This window comes from Bos indicus x Bos taurus, chromosome 21 (genome assembly GCF_003369695.1).
Source record: "Bos indicus x Bos taurus breed Angus x Brahman F1 hybrid chromosome 21, Bos_hybrid_MaternalHap_v2.0, whole genome shotgun sequence".
Classification (NCBI taxonomy): Eukaryota; Metazoa; Chordata; class Mammalia; order Artiodactyla; family Bovidae; genus Bos; species Bos indicus x Bos taurus.
In genome coordinates this window covers 56,590,574-56,602,582 of record NC_040096.1, presented here as the reverse complement: position 1 = coordinate 56,602,582, position 12,009 = coordinate 56,590,574, and the positions used below count along the sequence as shown (strand labels likewise).

Below are 12,009 nucleotides of genomic sequence, written 5' to 3'. Positions count from 1 at the left end.
CTTCTGGAAAATCGTTGAGTCTCCCGCGGCTTACCCCAAGCCTCTGCTTCGATGGGTCTGGTTTCCCAATAAATCAAAAGACTCTAGTCCCTGTCGCTGTTTGTCACGAGTTCGAGTCAGTCTTTTCCCAGGGTGGGAGTTACTTTCCCGGGTTTCCCGACGGCTCGGCGAAGTGCTGATGCTCTAGATCGTCGCCCCCGCCTCGGCCCACGACTGCCCAGCCACGGGGACCTCCTCCCCGAGTGGGAAGTAAAGGGTCAACGGGCCCTCCCAGCCACCCGCCCACCCACCGCCCCGCACCCCACCCTCCTGCACTTGCCCGCCAATCGCCTCCATAGAGATGCTGGGAGCCCAAGCGAGGGCGACTGCTCCGCCGGGAAAGGGCTCTCCTCCCAGCGCTGAGCACTTGGTCCTGGCAGACGCCCCAAGATTGTTGTGAGGAGTCTAGCCAGTTGGTGAGCGCTGTAATCTGAACCAGCTGTGTCCAGACTGAGGCCCCATTTGCATTGTTTAACATACTTAGAAAATGAAGTGTTCATTTTTAACATTCCTCCTCCAATTGGTTTAATGCTGAATTACTGAAGAGGGCTAAGCAAAACCAGGTGCTTTCTCTGTAGGCTCTCCAGTGGCTCGGAGGACCCAGGCTCTCCCCTTGTTCCTCTCCACGCCTCGGCTCGGCCCCCCTGGAATAAAAGTCTCGGCGAGCCCCACAGGCCCAGAGGAGGCCGAAGTTCAGGAACTGCTCCTCCGGGGTCCCGCGGGCGCTGAGAGCTCTTCCTCTTTTTCCCCACCAGCTGCTTCTCCTGCCCACGCATCTTGGACATGCCAGGATTCAAAAGGTACGTTCTCTGCTCCGGACTTTTTTTTTCCCTCCAGGGTCTGGAAACCTTACTCAAAACCCGATGGGTGGAAAATGGCTATGGCCGTGATTCAGGCTGTGTCAGGATATTGGAAAAGGCATTAGCTAGTGATGCAATGATATTGTTAATTATAAAAAGCTGCGCCTCTGTAATTTCCATCTTGAAGTCTTCTTTTGGGAGTGGGTATTTTATAAGACAGTTTCAGAAGCCAGCATCCGACAGAGCACAGCAAAAATCTCAGAGCTTGGTTTTCTTCTTTCTTTTCCGAAAGGGCCGCAGATTTGTGTGCCGTTTTTTTAATTCTTTTTTTAATTTAAAAAAAGAAAAAAATTTTTTTTCTTAATTTGAGAGATGAGTTACTAGTTCACTAGCAGTTATTTTGCTGCATCGGCTGTTGGACCAGCGAACAAGCTAGCTGCACCTCCCAGGGCTGGATTTGCTCTATGTCTGTGTGGGATTCACAAAGGGCATGCGACCCAGAAGTCTCGAGCCAATGAAAAGTGGGGACTGCAGACAGAAACGCATGTAAGCAAACATTTTGATATTCTTTAAGGAAATTGCAGTTCCAGTCAAGTGATCCTTCAAACTTGAAGAACTTTATCTGGATTACGTCTGCAGTTTTTATCCAGGGAACTCTTGAGAACGTAACTGCTTTAGACAGATTTTGTGTGTGTGTGTGTGTGTGTGTGCGTGTGTGCGTGTGTGTGTGCTGAAAATGGAGCTGTAATCCTGTCATCCTGGATCGGGGACCAGAATTTCTCTGACAGACAGTCCTGAGATTTGAGATCCAGTTGGTCCCTCTTGGCTTTCCTCCCAGTTGAGGATGGAACACAAAATAGGTGGACCCACCTGTTTTTGAAAGTCCCGGGGACCAGTTAGGAACATCAGAGGATCCCCAGGGTTCCTGTAGTTAATTTATCTTGGAGTTTTCTGGAGTTTTTCATGACAAACGTAACTGTTTGTGACACTGTCAGAGCAGGGATGCTTGGATGTTATTTCATTTTTGGAAAACTGTCTCAATTAGCCTGGAGCTTACTTGGCCCCCAGGCCCCAGCTGGGGCTCTTCCAGGAGGCTGGGCTTGGGGCGGGATCTCTCAGGGGAGACCTGTCCTGGGACTGCCCTCTGGCCAAAGGGAGCGGGGGAGTCAGGGGTAGGGGAGACGCGGGGTTAGCATGCCTTTTCTACTAGGTCTTGAAGTCCACTATGTGCAGTCAGCCTGTTCTGTCTCCAACAAAAATGAGACAGGGTTTTATAACCAACCGAAAGGAAACTTCATGTGAAGAAACAGGAAAACATTGAAATTCATAATATACAGCCTGGAAAATAAATTTGTTATTGTTCTTTCATTCCTTCCAGATATAAATCTGGCCTTTGCAAATATCAAAAAGCCCTGGGATTTGGCTCTGCACTTTATAAGGTCAGAGCTGTCTCCGGCGTTCTAGAACCTGTCTCGTGCAGGCGCTGAGATGAAACGAAAGCTTGTGGACTCTTAGGGTCATTATTCTTCAGATCGAGGATTAGATGAAGGGAGTGGGCTTGCCTCTCCTAGCACCACATCAGGGTCCTGTTTCCTCTGAACCTCACCTTAATTCTGGGGCTCTCCAAGTAGCCCAGCGTTGCTCGTTCCTATGAACCTTGTGTCATGGATTGAGTGAGCTTTGTAGTCTTTTGAACTCTTTTTCTAAAGGGAGGGATTGTAAAGTGAAGGTGTATATTGATCGTAACAGGTCACTAAATTCAAGCAGGTCCCAGGTCCACTGCTTTACTGAAGAAGCCTTTGAGGTCACCTCCTCCAGGAAGTCTTCCCTGACCTTCTCTAGCCCCAGCCTGGCTCTCCTGGTGCTCATTGGGTGTTTCTGTCCATGCCCTAACCAAAGTGTCTAGACGTTACTGTTTCAGACGGCCCCTCAACCCGCTCTCCAGAGCAGCGTCTGTGTCAGTTTTGTAGTTTTTCTGCCTGCAAGGAGTAGTTGCTCAGATAAACCCTCTATTGAACTCAGTAATAATAGCACCAAATAAAGCTCTGTATTTGCATAGATTATTTTAAAAACCATTTTCACGATTTTTAAGTGTCCAGTTCAATAGTGTTAAGTACATTCACACTGTTGTGCAATCAATCTCCAGAACTCTTTCCATCTTGCAAAACTGAAATTCTATACCCACAAACAACAACTCCCTAATCCCTCCTCCCTCCAGCCCCTGACGCCCACCATTCTGCTTTCTGTCCATGATTTTGATTGCTCTCGGTCCCTCATATAAATGGAATCAAACAGTATTTGTCTGTCTGTGACTGGCTTGTTTCACCTAGCATAAGATCCTTGAGATTCATCCGTATTGTAGCACTTGTCAGAATTCCTTTTTAAGGCTGATAGTATTCCATTTATGTGTGTAACACACTGTTTATTCATCTGGTGATGGACACTTGGGTTGCTTCCACCTTTTGGCTGTTGTGAATAATGCTGCTGTGAACAGGGGTGTACAAAAGTCTCTTTGAGCTTGTGTTTTCAGTTCTTTTGTGTGTATACCCAGACATGGGATTGCTGGATCATATAGTGTTCCATTTTTAATTTTTTGAGGAACCTCTAGACTGCTTTCCATAGTGGTTGTATCAGCATACCTTCTCAGCAACAGTGCACAAGTGCTCTAGTTTCTCCACAGCCTTACTAGCTTTGAGCTTTTTTGGCTATAGCCACCTGATGGATATAAAGTGGATGCACAGTTTCTTGGCACCTCCTTCTAAGTGTCCACTGTGTTCCTTTTTCTTGGGGCTGCCTGGGTCCCCATGTCCTGTCCTCCATCTGGGTCTGTGTGAGGTGCACTCTGGAGCATGTGTGTTCCCTGTGACACCTCCATTCCGGGGAACTCACATGCTTCACATTTGTACTTTCATCATCCGGGGGCACATCGGCTCCTTCACGCTGTAGTCATTTCAGAGTGAAGATGTTCAAAACGCAGGCAAGTCCCCTTGGGTCAGGAGTGAAGGTCAAGCAGTGGTGAATACATTATTAATACCACAGTGGTGGGTGTTAGGTTTGTTCTTTGAAGCAGTCAAACTGTTTATTTTTAAAGTGAAGTGAGAGTTGCTCAGTTGTATCCGACTCTTTGCGACCCCATGGACTATATAGTCCATGGAATTCTCCAGGCCAGAATACTGGAGTGGGTAGCCTTTCCCTTCTCCAGGGGATCTTCCCAACCCAGGACTGAACCCAAGTCTCCTGCATCGCAGGTGGATTCTTTACCAGCTGAGCCACAAGGGAAGCCCAAGAATACTGGAGTGGGTAGCCTATTCCTTCTCTAGCAGATCTTCCTGACCCAGGTATCAAACTGGGGTCTCTTGCATTGCAGGCAAATTCTTTACCAACTGAGCTATCAGGGAAGCCCTGATTTTTTGTTTGTTTGTTTTTAATGCCACCTGAAGTCATACACTGTGGCAAACAAACAAAAAAACCCAAGGTCCTAGTGTATAGCACAGGGAGCTATAGTCAATATCTGGTGATAAACTATAATCGAAAAGAATATGAAAAAGAACATATGTATATAATTGAATCACTTTGCTATACAGCAGAAATTAACACAATGTTGTAAATCAATCATGTCATTAAAATTTTTTTCAATTATTTAAAAAATGCCATCTAACACATTATGTTGTGTTGATATGTTGATATGAAACCAGTGGAAGGGGCGTAGTTCTCTTCCGGATGGTTGGGACATCTGGCATGTCCCCGGCTACTCGAGCACGCCCCTCACCCTCCAAATACAAGCACAAGGTGGGGTCACCATTGTAAACACACGGGCAGCACAAGATGCAGATATAACCCCAGACCCGGGTGCTGGAAGTGTCTTGGGCGTTTACGTCAACTTCTTACTTCCCACAGGATACTCACCGTGACCGTTCTGGCTCTCTGTCTTCCAACTCCTGGGAATGCACAGGTAAGATTTTTATTTTGTTACTTGTCGTGAAGTATGTTAAAAAACAGGCTGAGGGTGTCCAGCCATGCATTTTAGAATCCTAGGATCGTGTCGTTTACCTGAGCCTAGCTCTTCATTGTACAGAGGTTAAGGCTGGGGCTCAGGGAAGCTGAGACTTGCCCCAGCTGGTGCAGTTTATAAGTGGCAGGGCTGGGACCTTGGTGTCCTGATTTGCCATCCAAGGCTCTTATAATCAGATCATGCTGCCTCATTTGTGTTCATTGGGTAAGTGCTAAAAACTCAAGCATGTTCTAGTGTTTCTGGGCAGTGGTGCCTCTCTATTCTCCCCGTGTTGCCCGTGTGTGTGTATGTGTCCTAACTGGAGGAGGTGGGCAGAGGAAGGGTGACTCAGCTCCCAACCAGTGAAGACCCGGCTCTGGCCCAGACCCCTGGGAAGAGTGTGAAGGGGGATCTTAAGCTCCTGCGGGGCTATGTGGAGAAGCCTGCAGTATCCCTGACTTTACAAAAGTGATGTTTGTGTCAGCTCTTGAGAAATGTGGCAGATCCCTCCTAAGGAGCTCAGGGCAGCCTTTCTGCATCTCCAGCTCAGAAATGAGAGAAGCCCCACCTCTGAGCAGGGCTGAGGGGCCACGTAGTCAAATGGAAATGCACATGCATGTACATGAACATATAGAAGTCAGGACAAAATCACCAACACAGCCCCTCCAACTGTTGGTTTCAGCTGTGTACACCAGAGCCCTGAAACAGGACCAACCAAACACTCAATGCTCTCCCAAACTTTCAGGGTCTAGGAAGGAGATCTTAGAATTTTAATTCACATTTGTTTTGATCACATCTTTTAAATGTTTTTTCAAAATTAAGAATTTTGAAATAGATTTCATTGGTGGTGGAAAGAATCTTGAGAAAAGTAGCAAAGATTTAATGTTTTGATGTGGGCCATTTTTTTAGTCTTTATTGGATTTGTTATAGTATTGTTTCTGTTTTACGTTTCATTTTTTTCGGCCACAAGGCATATGGGAACTTGGCTCCCTGACCAGGAAATAAACCCACACCGCCTGCCTTGGAAGGCAAAGCCCCAACCACTGGACCACCAGGGAAGTCCCACCAAAGACTTTTAGGCCTTGGAAAGGTCTTGGCATTCTCCATTATAGCTCTGTGGTGACAGTTGGCATCTAGATCCAGAGAGGGCCGTGTTTATAATATAGTGTTTATTGCATTATAGGCATGTTAGGCACATTAACAATTTAGTCCTTACAACCACTCAGATGTAAGTACTATCATCCCCATTTTACAGATGAGAAAACCGAGGCATAGAAAAGTTATGCAGTGAGTGGGGGCTGGAGTGAGAGTTGGAAGCCAGTCAGTAGACTTGAACCCACACCTGCACTTAGCAAACGAAGGTTGAGACTTACCACATCTCCTGGTTTTCTGAACTTTATGGCACAGCCTCCTGGCTCATTCATTCCATTTCTTTTGCCCCAAGGCCCTAAGATACCTGAATCCACTCCCAGGAATGCAGCTGAATCTACCATCTCCACATATCAACCCATAGCTCAGGGAAGTTTAACTCCCCCCAAACCATAGGGAAAGCCAGGCAAAACCACACCTCCTTGACTTATTCCTGTAACATGTCAGCTCTAGAGGTTGATTGTTGAGCCCATGAGATTTTTCTAAATGCATGAAGTTGTAACTCAAGTTGTATGGGAAGCCTGCAACCCTCGGGGGCTGTTGAGACCTGGCTATCTCTGGAAGCATCTTTGTGTAATTGTCTTCCTGAGGTTAAAACGGAAGAATTTCCCCAATTCTGTTTCTCTTAGAAAACTGACTACATCACTGTGTAGATTTATTTTATACACAGACGCTGTAATCAGGTACAAGATTTCAGAGGGGCCAAAGAACTCATGCTGGGCACTGGAAAGGAGTTAAATAGCCCCCAAAGAAAGAGAGTAGTTGACCTTAAAGCAATAATATTCTCTCCCAGGAAGGGGTGAGTACAGGGCAAGCCTCGCTGGGCACATCAGATGTGATTAGTATTGCTCTTCAGAACTAGAGCAGGAAAAGGCCCCAGTAACCATTTGCTAAAACTGGGCATTTTGATACAATGATGCGGGAGTTTAAAAAGTGATGCTAGGTGTAAAATGATTGTAAAAAAAATACCTAAGTTATAACACAGATGTTGGTGTTACAAATGCCTTGTTTCTTTACCCATTTCCTGTACTTTCTGTGATGCAGTTAGAATGCTTCTGTAGTAAAAAAAAAAAAAAAGTAAGTAAAATGACCTCTCCTTTTTCTCTTCCTTCCTGCAGCAACAGTGTACTAACGGCTTTGACCTGGACCGCTCGTCAGGACAGTGTTTAGGTATGAGGCCCTGAAGGTCCTTCGCAGGGCGGGGGTGCAGCCACAGCGCCATCGCAGGGCCGTTTCTCTCTCAGCTGGTGTTCAGTATTGTCAAGTCTGTACCAGCCTTGCCCACAGAAATGGGCAGAAACAGTGCCACGGGATGGTTGAAATCAATGAACTCTTCCGCTGGTCACCTTCTTTGTGCCCAGCACTGGTAAGCCCTGTGCGACAGGGCGAAGATGAGGAAGGCTTGATCGCCGCCATCAAGGAGCTCCCCATCTGCGTCAGTTTCCTAGGACTGCCTTCACAAATTGCCACAAACTTAGGGGCTTACACAGTACAACTATATGATCTTATAGATGTACAGGTCAGAAGCCTGATGGGGGTTCTACCAGGCTAACACTGAAGTGTTGGCAGGGCCTTGTTCCTTTCTGGAGACTGGAGGGAAGAATCCATTTTCTTGCTCATGATGGTGCTGGCAGAATTCAGTTTCTTTTTTCTTTTATTTTGATTGCGATATAATTGACATACGATGGTGTCCAAGTTTAAGGTGTACAGTGTGTTGACTCGATCCACTTATGTATTCCAGTGTGACGACCATCATAGCTTAGAGCTCACACCTCCCTCCTGTCACATAATTACCTTTTTTTTTTTTTTTTTGTGGTGAGAACATTCAGGATTTATTTTCAGCATTTTTCAAGTATACAATAGGTATTGTTCATAATACTCACAATACTGTGCATTAGTTCCTTAGAACTTATCTTCTAGCTGGAAGTTTGTACCATTTTACATCTCCTCATCTCTCCCACCCCCAAGCCCCTGATGACAACCATTCTACTCTCTGTTTCTTTAAGTTTGGCTTTTCTGGATTCTACATATGTGATATCTTGTAGCATTTGTCTTTCTCTGTTTGCCTAAACTCATAAATTCTGTTTGCATAATGCCCTCAAGGTCCATCCATGTTGTTGCAAATGGCAGCTTTTCCTTCTTCCTCATGACTGAATAATAGTCATATGATTATTATTAATATTATATTATTCATACGATGATATTAATTGATAATAATATCACATCTATCGTTACGAACTTTATCCATTGATGTGCATTTTGGGTATTTCCATAATTTGGCTAGCCTGAATAAATGCTTCAATCAACATAGCAGTATAGATATCTCTTTAAGATTCTATTTTCATTTCCTTTGGATATATACCCCAAATTGGAATTGCTGGATTGTATGGTATTTCTAGTTCTAACTTTTGGAGGGACCTCCACACTGTATTCCGTAGTGGCTACACTGATTAACATTCCACAGAATTCAGTTTCTCGCGGTTGTAGCACTGATGGCCCTGTTTCCTTGCTGGCTGTCAGCTGAAGGCCTTTCTCAGTTTCTAGAGGCCACCTTCTTCCTTGGCCTCTTCCTTGGTCTTCCGCCTGCAGAGCCAACAAGTTAAGTCCCTCACATGTTTCTAATCACATCTTTTTCTGTTGCCTCATCTCGCTGACCAATCCTTCCGCCTCTTCTTCCACTTTTAAGGATTTGTATGATTTCCCTGGGCCCACCCAGATAATCCCAGATAATCCTCTCATCTCAAGGTCTTCTGATTAGCTTTAAATCCATTCTGTGAGTGCATGCATGCTCAGTCACTCAGTTGTGTCTGACTCCTTGGAATTGCAGCTCTGTGGACTGTAGCCCTCCAGGTTCCTCTATCCATGGAATTTTCCAGGCAAGAATACTGGAATAGATTGCCATTTCCTCCTCCAGGGGATCCTTACGACCCAGGGATTGCACCCACATCTTCTGCATCTCCTGCATTAACAGGCAGATTCTTTTACCATTGAGCCACCTGGGAAACCCTTAAATTCACTCCATCCATGCCTAATTCCTCTTTGTCTTGTAACCTAATGTAGTCACAGGTTCCAAGTAAGTGAGTGAAATTTGCTCAGTTGTGTCTGACTCTTTGCAACCCCATGGACTGTACAGTCCATGGAATTCTCTAGACCAGAATACTGGAGTGGGTAGCCTTTCCCTTCTCCAGGTTATCTTCCCAACCCAGGGATCAAACCCAGGTCTCCTGAATTGCAGGCAGATTCTTTACCAGCTGAGCCAGCAGCAGGGATGCAGGTTCCAAGGAGGACATTAGGCTCTCTAGCACGCCATCTAGTGGGGGTGGTAGACCTAGGCGGAGTGAGCTGTACAGAGTGGAATAAAGTCATTGCCAAGATGAGGTGATGTCCCCTCGAGAAGTAAGGGAGAGAGTGATGCCTTCTGTCTGAGGTCAATAAAGAAATCCTTCATGGAGGTCACATTTGAGTTGGGTGTTGAAGGATGAATAAGATCCCGAGAAATAGCATCCCAAGTGGTAAGAACAGCATCAGCAAAGACCAGGAAGGCAATCGAGTATAGAATAGTGTGCTGTGGATGAAGCATAGAGTTGGGTGTTGAAGGATGAATAAGATCCCGAGAAATAGCATCCCAAGTGGTAAGAACAGCATCAGCAAAGACCAGGAAGGCAATCGAGTATAGAATAGTGTGCTGTGGATGAAGCATAGAGTTGGGTGTTGAAGGATGAATAAGATCCCGAGAAATAGCATCCCAAGTGGTAGGAACAGCATCAGCAAAGACCAGGGAGACAATCAGAGTATAGAATAGCGTGCTGTGGACGAAGCATAGAGTATAGAAAAAGAATACGGCTCCCATCTTGGGAATATATTTACCTTTTAAATTATATTTGATTTAGGCCAAATCATTTGTAATCTCTGAGCTTAGGGTTGAAAAGAATGATGGGTAGTGAGGAACAAAACCATGACTTGGAAGCTCCAGGCTCCTGCTTTGACTCAAGGTGAAGGGGCGTGAGGATGTGCCAGTGGATGCAGAGAAGGATGACAGCCGTCTTCCCTGGCCCCCCAGTTTTAATGATGACTTCAGGCTTACAGCTAGAAAATGGAGCTCCATGTTTCCCTTTGCTGAGGGGGGAGTTGGCACGAGTCTCTCGGAGGAGGTGGCGGGGTGAGCTGTCAGGATTCAGGGCCCTCTCCCCCAGCCTCTGGTCCCACGGAGAACAGACCCCCCAAGGTTGGTGAGAGGGTCAGGTCAGCTGCTCCTGCTGGCAACCCAGTCCAGGCCTCCTCTGTTCCCTGCCCAGCCAGGCTGATTTTCTAGAGAACCTACCCCCACCCCCAAACCCCACCCCCAACTCTAGACACAACAGACTGAGCACCAGCCTGGCTGGAAGCGGGCCCTGTTTGTTGGCACCGTGTGAGCTGACTCTCAAGTAAGTCTCCACTTTCCTAACAAGTAACTCACTCTTGGCCAAGCCTTGTCTTTTTGGACACAAGGGACTTTTTCTCCCTGCCTAGCTGTTATTTGGAATAGAATTGAGTACAATGATGAGAACCATCCCAGTGTTTCCTGAGTGTCGTATGGACACACAAGAGTACCTGAGATGCTTTTGGGTGATACAGCCACAGAAAAACACTCTTTATTTTAATAGTTTTATATTTTATTTTTACGCTTACCTTCTATTTTTCACAATTGATAGTGTTTTTTTTTTCATTTGCTATCATCATGTAAGATGAAAAAAATATGCACACTTGGGTTTACAATGTGGATTCATTTAGAGAAAAGTGTTAAGCATGTGGGGCTTCCCTGATGACTCAGTCAGTAAGGAATCTGCCTGCAGTGCGGGAGACGCAGGAGATGTGGGTTCGATCCCTGGGTGGGGAAGATGCCCTGGAGGAGGAAATGGCAACCCACTCTGGTATTCTTGCCTGGGACATCCCATGGACGGAGGAGCCTGGTGGTTTACAGTCCATGGGGTTGCAAAGAGTTGGACAGGACCGAACACATGATGGATTGGTTAATTGGATCAAGCATGTGACAGTCCAGGGTAGCGGGTATTTGATGACTTGTCAATTTGATTCAGTTCAGCTAATATTTGGGTAGTACCAGATGGTGATGGGCCAGGCACTGCCCTACGTATTTGGGAGCAGATGCTGGTAAATCATGGTTGGGGTCCTTCCTGGTGCTGTCAGCACAGAGCTCTGCTTCAGTTTGCACCATGTGGCTGAGGGGCTGCTAACACCTGTCCTTTCTGTGGCTTTGCAGATGTTGATGAATGCCGGACCATCCCTGAGGCCTGCCGAGGAGACATGATGTGTGTCAACCAAAACGGCGGGTATTTGTGCATCCCCCGAACGAACCCCGTGTACCGAGGGCCCTACTCCAACCCCTACTCCAACCCCTACTCAGCTTCTTACCCAGCAGCTGCACCCCCGCTGTCAGCTCCAAACTACCCCACCATCTCCAGGCCTCTCATATGCCGCTTTGGATACCAGATGGATGAAAGCAACCAGTGTGTGGGTGAGTAGCCCAGCATCCTAGGCTTCCTCTAGGCTGGCAAAGCCACGCTCCTGTCCAGCAGGTCCAGCCCAAGGTCGTCTCCAGAAAGCCACTTTGTCTTCGCTTTATTTTCATCTATATATTCACCTATCTATCTTATCTATCATCTACGTATTTATTATCTACCTACCTATCTGTCTTTCAATTGTATCTATCATCTATCTATTTGAAGACCAAGCTCATGTTTTTTCTCTGTTCAATAACAGATATATTTGGTCAAACATACTAAGTGAATCCCAGAGAGAGGATCTAAAGATCTAAAAGGGACCAGCTTTCTAGAGCCTTCAGCATCACACACCCTTGAATGGAATGTTTGCTCCTGAAAGAAAAGAAGCCTTGAGGGACAAGGCCAATTGTTCTGGAAAGAAAGTGGGTTCCTTGGGTGGGGACCAGTCTTTTGACCAAGCGGAACCTTGTAGATGGGAGCTCATAGTGTGAGTGGATCTTGGGGAAGAAGGAGATGCCATATGCCATGAGGT

At 46.2% G+C, this 12,009-nt stretch overlaps 1 protein-coding gene across 3 annotated transcripts in view; it reads left to right on the top strand.

The window, feature by feature from the left end:
• Window positions 1-287: 287 nt before the first annotated feature.
• FBLN5 (fibulin 5) overlaps window positions 288-12,009 on the top strand; it is a 92,816-nt gene continuing 81,094 nt past the window's right edge. Inside the window, exons 1-5 of one of the 3 annotated variants that reach the window (XM_027520974.1) lie at window positions 341-455; window positions 618-839; window positions 4,737-4,791; window positions 7,098-7,149; window positions 11,237-11,491. In XM_027520974.1, the coding sequence (XP_027376775.1) occupies window positions 823-839; window positions 4,737-4,791; window positions 7,098-7,149; window positions 11,237-11,491 (379 nt within the window). In that variant the 5' untranslated portion in view covers window positions 341-455; window positions 618-822. Of the gene's footprint in view, window positions 840-947; window positions 1,386-4,736; window positions 4,792-7,097; window positions 7,150-11,236; window positions 11,492-12,009 lie in introns of those variants that run through there. The other 2 variants (XM_027520973.1, XM_027520971.1) reach the window with 2 other exon arrangements.